We start from the raw sequence: 23,113 nt of genomic DNA, 5'->3' as shown, positions 1-23,113 counted from the left end.
TGAGAGACGCTCTTTAAAAACATATAAATCAAGAATGAGAAAAGAGTTAACATCGCTCAACCCAGAAGATCATACAATTTGGAAATTCATGAAAATCCTTCGCAAAAGAAATCAACCCTCCCCCTCCCTCCCTTGGATTTCCAGGCTGACAAATATGCACATTTATTATTATTCGAATTTAGTTATTAACTTGATAAAATATACATATATATTCAAGAGATTAGTAGTGTGCTATATTTGGGAAGTTCGTAAAGAAAACCGCAGAGGACATTTATATCCTGCACTAGAACTGGATATTGTTATAGTCCAGCGGGTTCTCAACTTCTTTTGACTCGCGAACATCTTTCAACATATTTTTATGACGAACCACTACGCCTTATATTTTCTGAATTCGAACAATAAGATTGAACTTTTATTATGAAATATATTTTTTTTTTGAGATTTACAACGTCTTGAAAGAAAAGAGCGTTGTATTTTTTGCATTGCAATGATAAATGAGGGGCATTTATCTTCGAAAAAAATATCTTCCAGTTAAGAAACTTCGAAGTCGTAAGTGGTCTGTTGTATAACCACTGAAACGGAAGGGGGAAAGAAAATAAACGAACTACTTGGCCAGCTGACAACTATTAAATATCTGTATGAATTAAAAAGGTTGCATGTTCACTGTCCTGTCTTTTTTTTTTCTTTACGTAAAGAATGAATAAACTGGAAATTCTTGGCCTCAGTTTTCTCAGTTGAACCGTTTTGACAGCATTGCTTAGACACGCTGTAGGGTTGTGGGCTTTAAGTGCGATGCCTCAAGTACTTTTCACTCTCTTGATTTTCGCATGATATATGAATCAGTATTCGATGTTTTAACAAAAACTAACTGAATAATTCTGCATAATTTTTGAATAACCGGTTTTATTTTTATTTATTTTTTAGTTTTATTTTTGAATAACCGGGTAAGAAGGAAGGGTTTTCAAATACTCTTGTCGATTCTCCGCAAATGACACCTTGCAGCGCAGAGGTCCACATCTCCAAAAAAAAAAAAAAAAAAAAAAAAAAAAATGCAAAACCGAATTTAATATCATCTGCATTATATTTCATATTTTCAATCTTCGGTTTCGCGCCAATCTTTTTCAAGAGATTTATATAATATTTGCAAGTATTGACCAACTAATGAATTTTATAATTTGTGTATTATCTGGGAATAAATTTGACGGAGGATTTTTATACTTCACATTGGCTTGTAGGCTTCCGGATTAAACGATTAATACTAAAACATAAATGTTTTCCAGCCTTACGTGGGGGAAATTCACATTAAAAATATACTATATATATATATATATATATACATACATTTTTTCTTGTCATTATACCGATTCGAAATTATTAAGGTGTTATTCAAGTGTGGGTATATCTCCAAAAACATCTCGTAAATGACTTTAAATCTAATTGAGCAGTCCTCAAAGATCACTATCAAACTCGATGGTGCCTTAATGTAATAAATATATATATTGTAATGATATGAAAATAGTATCATAACAGAAGTCCTTATAAGGACTGCTTAAAGGGGCGAAGCAAGAATGCTTTTCATCTTCCCCGTTATCTGACGATAGGATATGAGAGGATAGTGTAGGGATAAGGTGTTATTGAGCTATTAAAGCTCTGATCATGGCAGGGGGGGTAACAGCAATAGCCGAGCTTCAGTTAGAACTTCATTGGCTAAAGCATTGCCATCCATTACCCTCCAAGGGTATTGGATTTTGAATGATTCAATCACCGCATCTCACGGTCGATTAACTCCATCATAACAGAAGAAGATTAACGGTGCCTTTATTGTAATATAATGATATGGAAAGATTAATGGTGATTTTAATATGTCCCAGTTTAAAAATATTTTAAGAGTAAAATTACTAACGTATACTTAATGGATACTGCATATTATTATTATTATTACGGGCAACTCCACGCTCATCGAGGGAGGTCCTAACATCATGTCAAGAACAACTATTCGACATTCACACAGTATCTATCATACCATGCCTTGAACTCATTCATAGTCATGGCACCCACAACAGACTCTGGCAGCTTATTCCACTCATTCACCACTCTCCAAGTAAAAACCCTAGCTCTAACACCCTTGCTAACCACACTCTTGCCCAGCTTCCATGTATGGTCCCCCCTTAGTCCTCCCACCACCAGTCCTATTCTCAAAAATATCTTCTGAATTAATCTTATAGAAACCTTTTATTAATTTAACTGTCTCAATCATATCACTCCTTTCCCGCCTATCAACCAATTTCTGCAACCCACAAATCTTCAACCTGTTCTCATAAGGTTCATTCCACAGACCTGCTATCGTCTTGCTCACTCGTCTCTGGATACTCTCCACCTCCTCCCCATCACGAAGAAACCCTGGCGCCCATATCTGGGCGCAGTAGTCTAGATAAGATCTTATCAAGGCTCGATAAGAGGAAAAATAACTTGTTTGTCTCTGCTTGTTAAAGTATTTTTCAGCAACCAAGTGATTTGATGAGCTAATTTAGCCACTTTTGCAATGTTCCCCCTAAACTCCAGCTCCCTATCCACCAACACTCCCAAATCCCTGGCTTCGTCAATCTCCTGGAGTACAGTTCCATCAATGTAGTATACTGCTGCTAATATTTTCGCCCCAAAATGCATAACCTTACACTTTGCCACATTAAATTGACATCCATTCTCCTTATCCCAGTCCTCCAAACTATCCAAATCATCTTGCAAAATTTTGACATCCTGTGCACTCACTATTGCTCTACCGAACTTTGCATCATCAGCAAACAAGTGAACATTTCCTCTCAGATCCTTTCCTATATCGTTAATGAACAAATTGAAAAGTAGTGGTCCAATAACAGAACCCTGTGGCACACCACTAGTCACAGGCCGTCTTTTGGACTCTACTCCTGAATAAACCACTCTCTGATATCTCTCCATCAACCACCATCCTATCCATCTCACCAACCCTATATCCATCCCCATATGCTGCAGTTTACTGATTAGAATCCCATGTGTTATCCTGTCAAACGCCTTAGCAAGGACCAGTAGAATCACTGTAAACCCATTACCCTTATCCAGTTCAGCCGTCACTGTGTTATAAAAGGTGAGCAAGTTACTGAGGTATGATCTATCCTTTACAAAACCATGTTGTCCCCCATACAATATCCCATTTTCATCTATCCAATCCTGTATTTTTCTCTTGACTATTTTCCCCACGACCTTGACAACGATTCCTGATATGCTAATCGGTCGGTAATTTACAACAGCAGTCTTCGAACCTCCTTCATGCAGTTGAACTATTTTCCCCTCTTTCCACCCCCTTGGGACTAATCCAGACCCGAGACTCAAATTAAACAAAATGGTCAAGGGCACTGACAATTCTTTAGCCGCTTCACGTACGACACGAGCTGGTATACCATCCAATCTCACAGAAGTATTGACATTGAGGTTATGCAATAGACTACTCACCTCCACTTCATTCACCACAATTCCCGCATAATCTATTGGTTCATTAATTCCTGCAATGTCACCACCTGGATGATATACTCTTGCAATGTGCTCGCTCAGTAATTCCACTATATCAACTGATTCGGTTACCTCCCTACCATCGGCATTCTTTAAAATCATTCTGCCATGTACATTTTTTCTTTTGCTTGCAACATATCTAAAAACTGTTTGGGATTCTCTTTAGCCTGCATGACTAATGTTCTTTCATAATCCGTTTTTGCTTTTTCTTACCACACTCGTTACCCTTCTGGCCTGTGCTTTATACCGTTCATGTGTATGCCGGTCACCTTTCTCCTTAAATTCCCTCAACAGTTGTTTCTTTTTTTTTTTTTTTTTGCAGCTCAAGCTTAATGGTGTTATTCATCCATTTAACCCCAACTTGATTTATTATTCGGACTCTAGGTATACAGTCATCCATTGCCTCATGCAAACACTTCCTAACCTCCTCCCATGCACTATCAACGTCTAGCCCTTCCAGTTTTACATGCTATGGCACTGAACCAATCCAACTTCTAAGCTTGTCATACTTACCAGCCCGATAATTCCACATGTACCCTATCTTAATTGTAAATTCCACACCTTTAGCCACCTCCCAAGTCAAGACCCTATGATCACTCTCACCAATTGGTGGCCACGTGGTCATATTCGTTACAGCCAAATTCTCAGATGCAATTACTAGGTCAAGCACTCTCTCACCCCTAGTATTTTCTATTACATGCTGTCGCAGATAGTTATTCCTTAATGACCGCATAAAATCCAAGAACTTGAATTATTGTAATGATATGAAAATTGTATCATATATAACATAGCATAACAGGAAAACGCATAACGGTACTGACTTGATGGGTGAAGCATAAATGCTTTTCATATTCCCCTTCATCTGAAAAAGAAAGTTCTTTGGGGTGGAGAATTATTGAGCTTTAAGCTCGCCCTGAAAGGGCAGCGAGATTAACTGTTTTCAGCCGAGCATAGAATTGACTTGGGTCTCTTGTATTTGTAGAAATCTGCTTCGTTGTAGTCTGATGCTTGCTTGATCAGTGGGTTCGGATGATTAATCGTCTTATTGAAGAACTTTTCAGCTAGGTCATGAAGAAGAGTTGTGATGTAGGGAATGTTGACGTCTCTGTGAATTTGGGAGTTTCTGATAAACCATGGAGCATCTAAACCCATTCTCAGACATTTGTTTTGCAATCTCTGCAGCTTCTGAATATTTGCCTTCGAAGTGTGACTCCACGCAGGAGATGCATAAGTTATGACTGGGCGTATTACCATCTCGTATATATGAGCAGTTTGTTCTGAGTATCTAATTTACTTTTTCTGTTGATCATAGGGTAGAGCTGCGCTATTGCTTTAGACGTCTTTGAACTTATGTGTTCTATATGGTTGGTGAATTGTAGTTTTTTATCCAGAATTACTCCAAGATATTTGACTGTATTCTGCCATGGGACTTTAACACCTAGTAAATGTATATCTTCCTTGATTTGAGGCTTTTTTCTGGTGAACAGTATGGCTGAGCTCTTCTGTGGATTGGCTTGAATTCTCCAGTCCATTAGCCATCTTTCCAGTGTGTGAATGCTGCTTTGGAGTCTCTTAATAGCCAGTTTTGGGCTGAGAGATCTGGCTAATAATGCAGTGTCATCAGCATATAATGCAGTGATTGTTGAGCTTGGGTTTTGAGGGATATCAACAATATAGATAGAAAACAGCAAGGGGGCCAAGAGTGAGCCCTCCTGCCAGAACCTTGCGTCTGGTTGATAGTTTCATTTATTTTGACTTGCATGTATCTGTCTCTGAGGTAAGAGTGAATTATTTTAACTAGCTGAATAGGTATCATAACAGGAAAACTAGTAACTAGTAACATTACTGGCTTAACGGGTGAAGCAAAAGCTTTTCATATTCCCGGCTATCTTAACAGAGACTGTGAGTGGAAAGAGTTTATGAGCTATATTGCTCGCCCTGATTGGGCTAGGAGATTAATTCTCAGTGATAACAGGAAAAGATTAATGGTGCCTTTATTATAGTATAATGATATGAAAAGATTACTGGTGTTTTTAATATTTCCAAGTTTAAAAATACTGTAAGGGTAAAATTACTAAAGTGAATACCGCATATTATTATTTTATTATTATTTACATTATATTTTAAAGAACTTTAAAAGTATATGTGAATATACGTTTAAAACGTATGAATTCTTTCCCTACTCTTTAACCAATCTTTTCATATAGATAGTGGATTCTACACAATTGCAAATTACTTAGATGTAACTTCACTGCAGTGCTCATTTGCTATGCGGAAATGCATGAACATCCAAGTATTTAACCATTGCTGGCATCTACAGGATATTTATAGTAACATTTGCACTGCACGCCATACTTTCCAGAACGTGCTATCAATTCCTTGTCATTTAAGAGCTAAGAAACATATCCACTCGACTGCATCTGGATTCGTGCGCGAACTTTTAATAGAAAGCACATTTGAGCAGTTCATTAATTTCTGGAGCTTTGGTCCTTATAAGCGCCAACAGAATTCACTCAAGTGAAGCGCAGGAGTATTTTTCATCTCTAACTTCCGTGTTGTCGGGTGAGTTGAAAATGTTTTTTTCGCTAAACGAAGAAATTTATTAATATTCCGTAGAGTTTGATATTTGCCCGGGCAATGGAATTAAATCAGATCTACATCCGTTTACCTGAATCCCTGTAATTAATCAAATGTGACTGATAAAAATTATCAAGTGAAGTCAGAAAACGTGAAGTAACAGATTTTCCGCGTTTTTTTTTTTTGTTATAAGTAATAATCTTTTTCCTCTTCTTAGAATAAACGTAAATCAACTTAGTACGTGAATTTTTTTTCCAGTATTTCAAGCCTCAAAGAATTCAAGAATATTTCTTTGAGTGTTTACAAAGCATCTCAAGAGTCAAATGGAAAGCGAAATAGCGATGAGGCGAGTAGGAAGATTTGTTAAATGATGGAGAATAATTACGTCTAGAAAACTTAATGGGCGACTGTAAATTTTCCAAGTAAGCGTGTCTACTTTTAAGCAAATTTATAAGTAGTTATTATACAGTTTTTTTCCCCTTATTTCAATAATTTTGTTTAAATTAGAATAAATTCGCAGTCAGATTCGCTAATGTGTCACTGGGAGATTTTAAAAACGTCCTCATCGAAAAACAAATGAGGAAAGGTAATTATAAATCAAAGCATCTAAAGTTTGATTTTTAATTAGAAATCACTGCTCGAGTTTCGCCAGCATTCTCATTCTTGCTTAGCTTTCCGAAACAAATAATAGAAATGGTTACACTGATTTAGTTGTATATTTGAGAAAGAAATGTATGATAGTTTACTCTCTCACAATGATAATGCTTTTTTTATAAACAGAAAAGAATGATTTTATATTTAAATATAAAGTTCAAAATATATACACTGCATTTATACAGTAGTGTCTCTCTTTCTCTCTCTCACACACACAGCCAATAAAACATTTTAATTTGCTTTTTATTTTCTTCAAACAAATTCCCCTCTCTCAATAGCTACGACCCAAAAATTGAAAAACTCATTAGCATGTTTTTTCTCCAAGAAGAGATGACTCCATTGAATCTCCATCCATTATATTAGAGGTACTTCTGAACATGTTCTAGTATCATTAAGAAATTTCATCTTTCAACCAAGATTAAACTATTAATCAAATCTACTCTTTGTTGTTATAAAGTATGGATAGAGTACAGCCATTATTGGTAGCTGAAGTCTATTTAATTCCAAATTAATCTACGTTGATAAAATAAGCCGATCTGTCAATAATCTTTAGGTACAAATCTATATTGAATAAAAAATGTGGTCTTGCTGAAACATGCAATTACTAATACTAGCCTCAATCTTCTGCAATGATGCTAAATTACTACGTGGTTGCACCCGCAAATTTGAATGTCTTTTTAAACTGCTGAGCTCTTTCTCCATCTCCCAACTTCAGTTACAGATTGCCTACGCCCGAAATTTGGAAAATTGGTATCCGTAATTTCTTAATTTTATTGAACATAGCTACACACACATCCGGTTCCTAACAGTATTATTATCATCAGTCATTTTCTGTCCACTGCTGGACGAAGGCCTCCATTCAGTCATATCTTGAGAATTTCTGCAGTTCCTCCCATCTCCTTAATCTCGTCTTCCCACCGTCTCTTTGGTCTTCCTGTAGCTCTCTTTTCATCTCTGGGATACGATTCTGATATCAACTTTGTCCATTTTTGAGTGTTACTTCTTGCCATTATCATTCGCTCATCCGGGACATCATTTGCTCATCATACCACCGATAGGCAACTTCTATTAGGAAAATTATATATATTTAAATTTATAAATGAAAACTTTTAATGGAAACTTTACAGTTAACCAACCTTATTTTCTCTTTCCATTCGTTATTATATTTATAATATATTATTATTTATTATACTTTATCACTTATATTTTATTATATCTCTTCTCCCCACCTTTATTATATTTGTTGACTACTTTCGTCCTATATTTCTATTGTTTATCATTCTATTTATTTATTTTTTCATCTTTTTTTCTCTCATCGTTTCTTTTCGTCTTTCAAGTATATTCCTTCGCTGTTCAAATTCTTTAAACTGACACCAACATTTAACGTGTTATCTCTTGAACTGCCTTACTACAATATCTACGTGATAATCGGAGTATTGTCGTGCTCTTAACAGTTGTTATTTTGGAGCCAGAACCGCCAATTGCTTTTTTTCTTTTCATCCCGATGATCGATTGCCTGTCATGATACCACAATCGTTGTACTAAGTTGCATAGAAATGCGCCGTGGTTTCACACTTTTGGTCGAATATTAGCGATCCTTTCAATTAATGGATGGGTTTTCAACCTGTCATTACTTGGTCTACCATGAACATCGAATACAACGCGACGGAACAATTACGGAGAAAGTTTTTGATCTCCATCGAAGCACGAACTAGAAATATGAAAATTGTGAAATTGATAAAAGATGACTCAGCCAAACCAAAGTTAGTCAAATAGCCTATGAAAGACGATCTAGAATAATCTTCGACCGTAAAGTATGCTTCGATGTTATGCGAATGGTTCACTAAAATGTACTTCACGTAGGTAATGGCTCCGTCGTATAGCTCTCCGCACGTAAAAGCGATTGGTGGATGTTTAGTAGTTACGACCGAAAACAACTTAGGCTGTAAGGTGTATTATATTTGTCAATGCGTGTGGTCTTCTAACCGGTTGTCTGTGAATTAGCAGGTCTTCTGAGACTTGCTAATTCACCTTCTGTTGAAAAGTCCAACATCACTGCATTTAAAGGGTATCTTCGATTCCGACCAAACTACGGATGCTCTTTCTAAAATTGATACAAAGTTTACTTTATTTTCATATCATTCACAACATAATCTTTCGCCCTTGAAATACATTCTTTTCACCATCTAACAAGTTTTTGCGTAATTATTTAGATTCTTTTACATAATCATTCCTCACTTCTGTTTGGATCTGCTCTTCATTTTGTACTTGGATACTTCCACACGTGTCTTTAATTTAAGGAATAGTCAGAATAACTTACAGTTCATAGTCTGGCGTGTAGGGAGGATGTTCCACAACTATTTACAAACTTTTGTTATTAAAACCTTTACATAAATCATATTTAAAACAAGTTATGGGACATCGTAAGAGTTCATGATATTGACAGGAAAAAAAATCAGTTTTTTTTTTAACACAGCCTCAGAAGTTATCGCATTTCAAGTCTGGACCACGTGAGGCACGCGTCAGAACAATGGCAACTCAGATGCGGAAACCTCCGTATTTTTGATTTCATAGATCCACGACTGTTTTTAAGAGGCCGCTTACAATCGTCTTTGAACTTAAATAGTGTTGTTTTGCTTATTGGTACAAGTTCTGTAAGTGTGTTTTGCATGACAAAAGTTTAAAATGATACAAGTAATTTGTAATAAACATGTATAAACTATCATTTTATTCGAACATTTTCTTTCATTGGGAGCGGGTGTACTTACCTAAGCATATAAAGTATTTCCCCACTCGGTTTTATCCTCACTAATACATTGGGAACTGTGACAACCTGAAATTCTGCATGTTTGGCGTTTGCAAAAAACACTTCAGGCTTCCAGATCCGTTTCACAAGGTTTGGATCATTGAGATCGAGTGGTCTAGAAAGGGATGGTCTTTTCAATCGCTCATCGTACCATCGCTGTCGAAGATAAAGATCCACTTCGTAATCCTAAGTAATAAAAGACAGTAAATTGGCGCGTAAATCGAGTAGGAAAAAAAGGGTTTAATCATTACAAAAAAATATTTAGGAATTATCATTATCTCACACTCAAAACAGAATTCAAATATTCAAGTAGTACTTACCATTGTAGAGGGATTGATCGATCCGAAACTCCTAATATAAATTTCACAGTATACTACCGTAGGTAAACCTATGGGGAAAAAAAAAATCGAGTAATGTCGACTTTTGCTTTCATAGCAAAAGTACTGACAGTTTAAACTAGAGGGCGTTGTTTGCTTTGCATACTGGCCTAAACAAACTGAACGAAATAATTAGATAATTTCGAATTTTATAAGCATATTTAAACATCATATTTATTTGAAAATACACTTTATAATTTTTTTTTTCGATAAATTGGATTTCCGATTAAATTCTAATTATTTTATTTAATATATTTTAATATATATATATACAGGTATCCCTCGTTATACGCGATCTCACTTTACGCGTTTTCGCTATAACGTGATTTTAAAAAAGTTAATTTAAAACAGAATCGCAACCGGTAGCAATTTCGCAGTCACCCCTGTGCGCGGTCACGTGACTTTGTGTGCGCACCGCTTTGACAAGACGGTATTGTGGTGCATGTCAGTCTCTCAGAAGGTGTAGAACTAGTAAGCTCCATTGTTGGAGTCTTCTGCAACGCAAACATTATGGAAAAAAGAGGTAATGGTGATCAAAATACTTCCAAGACTAAAACACACGAGGAAAGCTATACCACAGGAGGGAAAATTAGAAGTTATAAAGAGGTATGAGAGCACAGTCGACATAGTCAGAGCTACAAGAATTTCAGAATCAACTTTCAGAACAATAAGGCATCAAGCAGAGAAAATAAAACAAAGTTATAAAAGTGCGACGAGAATGTCGACAATTAAGATAACACAGATAAGGGAGAAATCATGGAGAAATTCAAGGTGTAAAGTTTTTATTTTTTTTATCCTTCTGAAGAAACCCCTATCTCACCCATGCTAAATTCAACTCACTTTACGCGATTATTTCATAGCACCAATTAATTGCGTAAAACAAGGGACACCTGTATATATTTTAATTTTGACGAACTTAAATGCACAAGTATTCAAGTAAATATATACTGCGATATATTTATTATATTTAAGCTATTCTCTGAATATTCCTATTAAAACGTAATGGAACTTATTAAAACAATCTTCCAATATTGGTTTTATTTGTTTTTGTTTGTAAATTATTTTCAAACAAATAAATTATATAATGCACACCTTTAACAATTAACCAAATGCAAATTATTAATAATATACGACTCATTTCTCAATGTTCATGACTGGTTGCAAATATACGACTTCCGACTAGTTGAGCTTGTGTCTTTCAGGAAATTCATCCAAACAACTGATTTAAATTAATGTTCACTTCAGTGGTTCGCTAATTACAATTGCCACAGGGTTGTAAGAGAATAGAATCCGGGTCTTTAAAAGGGAGTGTTGCAGTTTAAAATACGTACTCTGAAAGCTACCAGTTATAAACGTTAATTATGTGGACAAGGTAACCGAATGTAATTATGCATCACATTCAATTTCTTATTTTAATTCTTTAATTGATCTGAAAAGCAAGTCTTCCCTATGGAACCATGCAAATTAGAGATCGTTTCGTCTGTATCGCGAACACCATGCAAAAAAATAGTTAAGGTTCTTTCCAGTTTGAAGGTCTTTATTCGCATAATTATTGGCCTCTCATTAGGTGAGGGCCAGAACATTAATAATTACATCTGTTTTTATTAGATCGTACTGTGGTTAGTAATTAACTTTTAAACCTAAATAAAAAATTATATAATTCCTAATTAGGGCTTGAAAGTACAGAGAAAAAAAAGACAAAATAAATGCTACGCAAAAACACCCTTTTCTAAATAATATCTTTCTCTACTTAGGAAAAAAATAGTAATACAAGCTTTCTTTCTTTTGTAAAAAAATATATTAATGTTCTCTTTAGTCTCTGATTTATCATCCGTCTAGGGAAAAATATTAAAACTTAATTTAAATTTATATTTATTTACATAACATTTGTCTTCAAGGCAGTCGAAAACTTGAAAAGAAAAAAAAAACAAACATAAGAACACAACTGTGTTTTATAATCGATGCTTGGAGTGTGACGTCACGGTATCCTGTTTTATACGAATATGCTGTTCCAATGTTACATATGCAGAAAAAGTATAAAATTCATTACATAAATTCATCATAAACAACGAACTCGATGCATATTTTAAAACTATATTCACCTTAAACAAACTACTATCAAATAAATATTAAAATGATTTTTCTAACCTGAGCAATTACGTTATAGACTGGCAGAGAATAAAGAAATCAGTTATTGCGCAGACATCAGTATGAAAAACGGATTTTTTTTATTATTACCTCAGCGTGTATATTTTTTTCACCTGGTAATTACTGTTTTCCAGGGAAGAAAATAAATAACAAAAGGGGTAAAGTGCAAACGAAGTGCTGTAATATTGAAATTAATCACCTGATCGAGAGTAACAAGAATGGTTGCTATGGTGATGTTGTGTTTATTATTACGTAGGTGAAAATCTAAAATCGATATTGGCTCATCCATTAGCTTATGATATTAACGATTTCTTGTTTTAAAGTCTCCAAATTCTTTAACGTATCAAATAAATATAAGTTATGAAAACGAAGCATTTAATTTACCTCACTTATTAAGATTTATAATCGAAGGTAGTTTTTTATTTACATAAAAAACTACCTTCGATTACATGCAGTACTAAAAATCCAGTTTTACATACTGATCATGCTGACAAACCGGTCAGATAAGAAAAAAATTATGAAATAACAAATGGTTCCAATGTTAGTTGCTTTAAAATTGTAATTTTTTTTTAAAGTACCAGACATATGATAAGCTCTTTCGGTGTATTATTTTGGTTGGAGGCAAAGATTTATGAAACCTATGACGACATTGAAATGCCCTCTGGCGGTCGGAATATGTAAAATATTAATGCTTAGATGACAGGAAAGTTAGAACACTTTAATATAAGATCGAAAGAATATTGGAATTATGAGCAACAAAGAATATGATACTATTGTATTCTGTCTTTTAAATGTGTTTTTTTTCTGCCTGACTGGTTTGTTTTTTCGTGTTGAAAAACCACGTAGCTTTCGTATGATGATTGAATGAAAATAAACTAACTTTATTAGAGAGGAGACTTTTTTTTTGTTTTGTTTTCAGGAAACTCGCATGTTAAACAGAACCGGTGATCAGTTGAATTCCAGAGACAAAATATTCAAAATTAAAATTAAATTAAAGGGAATAAATATTGGAAAGTTCCTTTGTTTTGTTTATCTTATGTAATAAAATAGTTTAGTTCGACTAAAACCGATCTAATGTTTCCATGGCAACAGTCGATTCTGCTCATGGCAAAGTACTTGTCCCAAACTCCAGTAAATATGCGAAGTAATCTCATACCTTGGAATGAAAGAGGTTATAAAAATGATCATTATTAAGAGAGCTACACGGAATCAGGGACTCATCGAGGAAGGCCACATACTACACGCCCCAGCTATCATACTTATTCCTGAATTTATTCACACTGCTTGTACACACACATCATCCAATGGCAATCCATTCGCCATCATATGAGAGAAAAATCTAGCTCTCATCCTCTTTTTAGCGACATTCATTCTCAGCTTCCAAGTATGTCCTTTCCCCGCCCTCCGCAAATTGAAAAATTCCATACTTGAAATCCTGTATGACTCTTTCAGAAGTTTGTAAGTCTCAATCATATCACCTCTCTTTCTCCTGTTTACTGGTGTCTGCCTCCCACAAATTCTCAATCTATCTTCATAATCAGTATTCCACAACCCTGTTATCATTTTAATATTCTCATTTTGACTCTCTCCAATATATCAGAATCACCACGGAGACCAGACTGTGTGCAGTAGTCCAGGTGAGGTCTTATCAAGGCTTTATAAAGAGGCAAAATGACTTCTTTATCTTCAAATGTGAATGTTTGTTTCAGCATTGCCATCATTATCTGAGTTGCATTTACTATTTTTGTATGACCCCTGAACTTTAACCTATCTACTAACACTCCAAGATTCCAAGCCACATCAGTTTCTAGCATAATCTGACCAATATAACACTGCATTGGATATCTAATCACGCCGAAGTGAATGACTTTACATTTACTGACAATGAACTAACATCCATTTTCCCATGCCCACAATTCCAGCCAGTTCAAATCATTCTGCAAAGACTGCATATCAGCAGCATTCCTGATTACTCTACCTATCTTTGCACCATCAGCAAATAGTTGTATGTCACATGTCAGATCCTTCCCAATATCATTAATGTACAGATTGAATGACAGTAGATCAAGCACTGATCCTTGTGGCACACCACTTGTTACCTTTTAGTCTTGCAGACTCACTTCCCCCATATACCACTTTTTGATATCTGTCAGTCAGTTATCCTCTTAACCACGTTAATATTCTATAACCGAATCTTTTGGGTTATAGAATCTCCATATTCAAACCAATATTCTCCAATTTATGCAACAATTTACCATGCTGTATTCTGTCAAAAGCCTTAGCAAAATACAAAAGTATCATGGTGTATCCACTCCCCTTGTCTAGTTCAATGGTAACATTGTTATAGATGTGATCAAGTTGCTAAAACATGACCTTCTCTTAGTAAACCTATGCAATTCATTGCAAAGTAGAGATTTTCTGTCACCCCATTCCTTAATGCAAGCCCTAACCAATTTTTATCAAAATCTTCACCACCACTCCAGAAATACATTGACCTATAGCTGAATACAGCGGTCTTTGCGCCACCCTTATGCAATTGGATTACATTCTTTCCATTCCTGTGGAATCTTCCCTGTTCTGAGACTCATATTAAACAACCTGATCAAAGGAATAGTCAGTTCAGTTGAACACTCTTTTATCACATGTGCTGATATCCCATCAGTCCCTATTGCTGAATTCTTATTCCGTTTGATCAACAGCTCTAATACCTCCTCTTCATACGCCTGAATTTCTTCATCCAGTGAAGAAATGATGAGTAAAATAAACTGAAAAACATCCAACGTTATTTATAGTTCATTTAATATTTTTAATGGACTAAATAGGCACTATTTCAATCCTTTAAGCTTAGGTATTAATAATTGGATCTATTTGACCAGTGCGTGCCAGTTAAACACTAAATCATGATGTTAAATTAAATTTAAGATAAATTCTTTAAACTGATTTTTATTATTGAAAATTATAGCAGAATTCTTTCAATTATCAATGTAATTTTATTTCATGTGATTTACCGTCTTAAGATGGTAAATCACATGAAATTATTGCGACCTTTGCGCCCTCTGGAATGTATGGACATCGGATAAAAAAAAGACTTTAGTGAATTCAACCCATGAAGGGTTGTTAGCCTAAAGTACATTAGTAGTAACTACCTAAACATTATCACGAAACTCCATGCTCCCAGTTCAATTTGAACTCATGGTTTTGCTTGGTTTGAGTGCAGAACACTAACAAAACGAACATCGGAAATATGCCCATTTTAGTTACTAACTAGACTTCTTTCGCCACTTATTTAGGATATGTCTTTAATTATATAAAATAATTAATAGAATATTATGTAAACAATAATATATTTTGAAATTTAAATAAAATAGTTGCGTAAACCTTTATAAATCTTGAGTTTATTTAGAATTCATAAATACACTTTTTTGATATAAAAATAGAAAACTCCTTATTCTCGAAACAAAATAAGATAAATGCTCCATATATAACAAGTTTAATGAGATAAATGCTTCATTATAATATTTAGTGAGATAAATGCTTCATTATAATATAATATAACAAGTTCTGTATACGTTATAAAAACATTCACACTCAAATAGTTGCCGCAATAGGCTTAAAAAACAAAGCTATCAGAATACGGTGCTATACTTTTAATAATGATGATGATGATTATTATTATTATTAAAAGTATAGTGAGATAAATGCTTCACTGCAATTTTTCAAAGCAGTTGTTACTGGATGCTATGCTTTATAATACGGTATTCTAATAGCTTTGTTTTTTAAGCCTATTGAGGCAACTATTTAAGGCTATTTTCCTTGAATGTTTTTGTACTATACAGCGTTGAATTTGTTATAACGAATTCCAATAAACTGGTTTTATTCATGTAAACTATTTGAAAGTTCGATTTGATTAAAAAATAAAAACTATCTCAGTATATCCATCTAAAATTAGCACATTGGCTTAAAATAGTCGGCCACAAACTCGATAGCTGTTCTCAAATAACAGCTAGCAACAAAAATTAAATGGCTTACTTACCTAAGTGACTCAGAGGTAGCGCTCTTCTGTCGTAATTCTTCAGTAATGTATCCAGATTATTAAGGTCATCACTGGTTTCACTGTTGTTGCTGAAAAATATAAATTAAAAAAAAAATACATTCAAGTTTAATGGGTTGCGAAAATGCAGATAGTAAGCAGCTATACTTTTTTTTGTTTGTATATGTGTTTTATGTTTGTAACTCGTAGGTGTGAAACAACCATCCCGTAAAATATGAAACTCATCCTACTTAAAATCTACCAAAAAAAAGCAGATTTTGCAAATAAAAGATGGCAGCTATAAGCATGCACATTTCTATTCGCAACTCATATCACAGTAGAATAATTTGATTCAAACACATTTGTGTTCTTGGCTGATTTTTCATCTGCTTTATCAGTTGAAAAAAAAGCATATCTATTGATGTCAAGGAGGCTCAAGTTAGCGATTTATTTTGGACAGTACACAATAGACATCTGTTGACAAAGCATTGCTATGGGGCGTAAAAAGAAGTCTCAACAGCAAAAGGCACTTAGTTGATACTACAGGAACCCGGAAGAAATAACACTCGGAGATTGTTCTGTCTTCTCGGAATTCGAGAAAGAAATGTAATCACATCTGGTCGTAAAAATGGATAGCATTTCCTACAATTAGAATTCTTTCCTTGTGCAATGAATCTTGAACGTAAAGAGGAGATGGATGTTGGAAATGGAAATCGAGTAGGAGGTATTTGAAAGGTGAAGTAATAGATTGAATCTTCAGGGATAAACACACACATATACAGAGAGAGAGAGAGAGAGAGAGAGAGCTGCGAAACATATAACGATCACACTGGCATCTATATGATTGTACGAATGATATTTTTAAAAGATTGAAACGAATACAGCAATGCATGACGATAACAGAAAAATTCGATGTTATAGAAAGATTGTAAGACATAAAATAGTATTATTAAGACGGATATAATGGAATCGATTAAAATTGACGTTTATTAGTTCATTCAAAGTTCCTCTAATTTACTTCATACTGCTTTGTCTGCTACCCACCTACCCGTTATTATCTGAGTGTGTAACATTGTCACACTGCTATCAGATATATTAAGATTAATATCTGTTTTTTTTTGCCATTATTTCTTTACCCCCATCCTATTTGTTTTGCTATTCTCGAATACCAACATTTTTATAACAATCATGTCACGTAATAACAACTACGAAAAGTACACTAGAAATCCCAAAAATAATACACTGCTAAACATATTATCAACTATAGTAATGATTTTTTCGGGCAGAGATGGACCGATTCCTTGACTCTTCATCTGATTGAAGAAAATGTGTGGTTGAGATGCTATTGAGCTGAAACCACTGGTCATGGTTAGGTAACGGCAATAGCCAAGCCTCAGTTAAAACTTTATTGGCTACAGCATTGCCATCCATTACTCTCCCTGAGTACCCATTTTAGTCGCCTCGCACGACATGCATGGACTGGTATATAAGTATAAGTAAAGCCCTTTCTAAAAATTAAGACGGTCCCCGGACCACTCCTCACGAGTGGCCGAAAAATCGTCCAACTCGGTGGTGGGCGCCCCCTCAACTGAGCAGAACCGCTCATATTCCAGGGAAGCATCCAGCGACAAGGCCCCTTCCCAGAGACTCAAATGCTCTCTCTCAGGGCAAACCCTCTCAAAAATCCAAGTCCTCCCCCCCTTCCTCAACGGGAGCAAAATTCCGGAAGAAACCTAAGAGAGCATTTGTCGCTTCTTACGACATGCATAGGCCACAGCGGCGCTATTCTTATCCCGGCCACCACACGGGAAAACCATTACCTTATCCTTATGAGGACTGGCTTAAAGGGCGAAGCAAGAATGCTTTTCATCTGCCCCGTTATCTGTAGAGGACAGTGTAGGAATAAGGTGTTATTGAGCTATTAAAGCTCTGATCATGGCAGGAGGGTAACAGCAATAACCGAGCCTCAGTTAGAACTTCATTGGCTACAGCATTGCCATCCATTACTCTCCAAGGAGTAATGGATGGAGGGTGATTACCCTCCAAGGGGTAATCACCGCATCTCACGGTGGATTCCTTCCTTTCTCCTCGTATATATATATATATATATATATATATATAATAAAAAATAATAATTTGTGAGTTCAACAAATCTTCATCATCGGCCTGTAGAGTAAGATAGGCTGAGAGTCAGCAGATAGTAGGAGAGGAAATAAAGATAGAGTGCATAGTGCTAGGGTAGGTTAAAGAGGCCTCAGTTGACCTGTTTTAGCTGTTTGCCCCCCAGGGACGTTTCTAAAACGGTCGTTGATTTTTCGCTTTACAAAAAAGGAAAAATCCTAAAAAGGAAACATGTAACAAAACAAAAACAAAAAAGTACACAGAAAAGCAAAAATTAAAAGTTAAACTTAGAGGTGGAGGAAGTATCTGGCCCGAGTGATGCAGCTCACAAGGAACTGCACCGCCTCGCTGTAAGCCTTCGCCGCTCGGGTTCTCAGGTCCTCCCCCGCCTGTGATAGCTTGAAACCGGTGAAGCTGTGTACAGAAACCCCACAAGGTGGTTACTGTGTCTTTCTGTTGTTGTGGGCAGTTATTATTCTTTTGGCCACCTCACTTCCCTTGGCCATGTCTAAGTTTGCAGAGAGCTATGAAGAACGCCGAAGCTGCCTCCTCGTCTAAATCCTGGGCTACCTCTACTTGCTCAGGGGTGATTTTGCTGATGTCATCAACGAAAATGTCACCCCATTTTGCACTGACGATGTCAGATCCATGTTCTCCTGTGAGGAGGAGTTCAGGTTCTCCTATTTTTTTTTCGCTTCTTTGAATTTTTCCGCCATCCCTGGGATACCTCTGATGAGATGGCTGAGAGTCTCCTCTGCTTTCGCGTGAGGGACTTCTGGGTGGGCGGTCTCAGATACTTTTGCTGTTTTGGGCGTTACCAACTCTTTTTCCTGTGGGCTTAATGGCCGTTTGGAGGTGTTGGTGTTCACCTCCATCTTTCCTTCTTCCTTATCTATATCATATGTATTAGTATCTAAATTGGTATTGATGGTTTCAATAGCGACTGTTTCTTCTTGTTGGATTTTACCGCTTGTGGAAGTTTTTTTCCCCTTTCGGTTTTTCTTAGACGTGGAGGTATGGATTTCTGTTATATCAGGAGCAGCCTCGAAAGGAGGAGAAGCTTCCTGTGGTGTGTCATTTCCATTGCTTGGTGGAGTGGCTGGCGTGATTGTACCACCCATCCTCTCAGCAAGGGTTCTGGATGGGCATGTGTCCACTTTGTGGTCAATTACCCCGCATTTCAGGCAAGCTGACTCACAGTTTTCTTGGTTGTGGCCTGCTTTGACGCAGTTTTTACATTTCAATCTAGGACAGTCCGCCCCAAGGTGAGTGAAAGCACCACATCTAAAACATTGTTTTTTTACACCAGGGTAATTTATCATTACTCTGGCGGATCCAATAATAATGAAGTTGGGAACGGGCGTTTTCATCTCGAGGGAAATGTGGACTTCACCCGACTTCCATTTGGGGTTTTCTGTGTCATTTAGGACTTCCACCTTGTGTATAACGCCCCATTTCCCGAATATTTCTGGATGATCTTTACATCCGTTTCAATATATTCTAAAGGGAATCTGGGGATTCGAAGTAGTTTGGTAATGCTCCCTACCAAAAATGGAACTGTTGTTTTTCCATTACATTCGAATCCTGCAAGTAGTTTGTCTCTTGTTTGCTCACTCCTTACTACTACTTGGAAGCGGCCACCACCAAAGGGAGTAAACCCAAAAATCTGCTCAGCGCCGACGCTTTCGATGAGGGCTTTGGCCAAACATCGAGGTCGTAGATCAGCTTCAACTTCGATTCCAAGGGTTCGCGTACGCGGCAAAGCCATGCTAGTGAGGGGGGGGGTAAGCTATTCCCACCACCGAGTGTGTTGTTCTTGCCCCAGTCTGGGGTTTATTCTGTATCTGCTGCTGTAGTTTATTATCAAGTGCCTCTATGAGACGCTTTGCCGATAATAACTGAGCTAACATATACTACAATTTGCGCTTAGCTAAACAATTTGCTAATCACTTATGGGGAAAGTTCACAAAAATGAACTACACACTTGATCTAAGCCAAAAGGTTTGGAAATGAGAATATATATATATATATATATATATATATATATATATATATATATCAGTCCTTATAAGGACTGGCTTAAATGGGCGAAGCAAGAATGCTTTTCATATTCCCCGTTATCTGTAGAGGACAGTGTAGGATAAGGTGTTATTGAGCAATTAAAGCTCTGATCATCATGGCAGGAGGGTAACAGCAATAGCCGAGCCTCAGTTAGAACTTCATTGGCTACAGCATTGCCATCCATTACCCTCCAAGGGTATTGGATTGAATGAATCAATCACCGCATCTCACCATATATATATATATATATATATATATTCTCATTATGACTTAAAATAATTATGATTTTAAAATATTAAAAGGTATTTATTGATTAGTTTAGTTTTAGTTAAATAAAAACTAAAATTCTTCATTTTTAATATTTTATTTCATTAAAGATTTTAAATGGTTTTTAAAATCAAACAGAAAACTTTATAAAACAATTTATTTGCGTTTCAAACACCTGTTTCGCTAACCATTCTTCTCCATTCTAATTAAGTGACCTTACCACCCAGAGGTTAGCTCTGCTTACAATATCGAGTTCCTAATATGATTCTATTATACTCTATTCAAACCCCATTTTTTTTCATTCTTAATCAAATATTTACACTACCTTTTGTTTTCTGCATTGCTGGCTGGGATGTTTGGCTGATTTCTCTTATTCAATTTAAATTTTAACTGGTTATCAATTTTCATTGAACAAAATTGCCTAAATAGTACCCACTTTATAAGATTATTCTTGTTTCCTACTGTTTGACTTGTCTAATTTCCATATTTTTTATATAATTTTTATTCTTGCTTGCTTTTAATAATAAAGTTTAAGTTTTAAACTAAAAATTGATTTTTTGTTAAATTAATTTCTTTCACACCTTTTTTTTTTTAGAATCAGAGATATATTTTTATTTTGTTCCAGAAAAAGTTTTGAAATATAATTCATGGATAAAAAAAAATAAAAAATAAAAAAAATGGCGGCCCGCGTATTAGTCGCGCGTTTTGATTAGTGTGATATTATTGGATTCCCGAATGATAAATGATATATAGAGATAAATCTTCTTCTTTTTGTGAAATTTGTTCAGAAAACTTTTAAGTGCAAACTTTTGCTACCTATGCTGGTAGATCGATTTGATCTACGAGATATTTACATTGGGCTCAAGGACCCATTTCTCAAACTTTATTCTAACAGAATTATTACCTCCTATCAGACATGTCAAAACCTCTCAATGAAGGCCTATTCGAAAAAGTTTACAGAGAATTTCTAAGATTAGGAAAACTATTGAGCGACAACTGGCCAGGGAAAGTAAAGCTGTTGACTAAACCAGAATTAAGACACTCCACGAATATAGAAGATGCTGCATCCCTAGATAATACTCCGCAGTTTTCGGAAACCAACACAGAATTCCAAACGGTAAAAAAGAAAAGGAAAATCTCCTCTACTGTAGATACACCCAAAACAGCGGAGATAGAACCAGATAATGAAATTAAAGAAAGGGTACCCCCAGTCGTCCTAAGGGCCAACGAGCACTGGACATCTTGCATCCACACTGAAATCTTCAGATAACATCTTCATGAAAGCCACAAACACAGAAAAAGGGATACGTATACAACCTAAAACGTCGTCAGACTACAGAAAATAACCAAACTTCTAGACAACAACAACCTGCCATACCACACTTTTGCACTCAACAGTGAGAAAAATCTAAAAGTGGTATAAAGGGGAGTAACTGAAACATTACAAATAGAAGACCTCACTGCAGACCTCCAATTTAAGGGATATAGCCCAATTAAAGTCAGCCGAATGCAGAGAGCTGATAAAACACCCTACCCCCTAATTCCGGTGGAAATAAGTAAAGACTAAAAACATATATACAATTTCCAAACCATCTGTGATCTAGTCATAAAAGTTGATGCATTAAAACATAAATCAACTACAACCCAGTGCCATAGATGCCAGAAGATTGGGCACGCACAACGTTGCTGCAAGGCTGAATTTCGTTGCGTGAAATGTGGTGGCAAACACGCATCAAATGAATGCCATAAATCCCGCACACTTCCAGCAAAGTGTGCAAACTGCGGAGGACCATACCCTGCAAACTATAGGGGCTGTATAGCATTTCCCCAAAATATAACTCAAAACCAGTAATAAACACCTCTTCAAGAACGCACGTCCTCCCATCAAACCATAGGCTCCACAACGGATGGAAGATCGTATGCTGAAGTTACAAGATCAACCTTCCAAAAAGACCCAAAACCAAATCATTCACAGCAAACCAACAAACCTATCCTACTGAACATAACAAGCCACTTAGGTGAAATGCTTGCTGAACTCCGACAAACCAACCCAACTCAAGAAGCCAAGGATATCATCTTAAGGCACACACCATCACTCTTTATGGAAATTCTTAATGGATGAGAATCTAAAAGGAAACCGAAATCGTTACAAATTGTTTCATAGAACGCAAATCGTTATCTATCACATTACAGGAGCTGCAGGAGTTTGCAGCAGAAACCCAAGCAGACATAATCCTCCTAAATGAATCACATCTTCGTCCAAGTGACAAAATCAGAATCAACGGTTATAGCACTTATCGTACAGACAGATGCTTTGCTAGAGGTGGAGGCACTGCCATCTTTGTGAAAAGAAACATAAAACATAATTCAATAGCCGAACTGCAAATAGAACACATGGAAACTACAGGAATAGAAATACATATGGAAAACACAAGCAGCATTACGATATATGCAGCCTACAACCCCCCATATAAAAAACCTCCTTGAATCTGACTTAGAGGTGATACTAAATACAGGCAGAGCAGTGAT

General features: G+C 35.9%; 1 protein-coding gene across 1 annotated transcript in view; it reads right to left on the bottom strand.

Moving 5' to 3' along the window:
• Positions 1-23,113, bottom strand: part of LOC150098879 (glycine receptor subunit alpha-2-like) — a 117,556-nt gene that overhangs the window by 31,536 nt on the left and 62,907 nt on the right. The window contains exons 2-4 of the mRNA XM_090404688.1: positions 16,139-16,227; positions 9,901-9,968; positions 9,543-9,766 (exon numbers count right to left, since the gene is read on the bottom strand). Of these exons, the coding sequence (XP_090260814.1) occupies positions 9,543-9,766; positions 9,901-9,968; positions 16,139-16,227 (381 nt within the window). The remainder of the gene's footprint in view (positions 1-9,542; positions 9,767-9,900; positions 9,969-16,138; positions 16,228-23,113) is intronic.

This window comes from Typopeltis vanoorti, chromosome 15 (assembly GCF_054136105.1).
Source record: "Typopeltis vanoorti isolate ZY-2024b chromosome 15, IOZ_Tvanoo_1.0, whole genome shotgun sequence".
NCBI lineage: Eukaryota > Metazoa > Arthropoda > Arachnida > Uropygi > Thelyphonidae > Typopeltis > Typopeltis vanoorti.
This window is presented reverse-complemented; position numbering and strand designations above follow the sequence as displayed.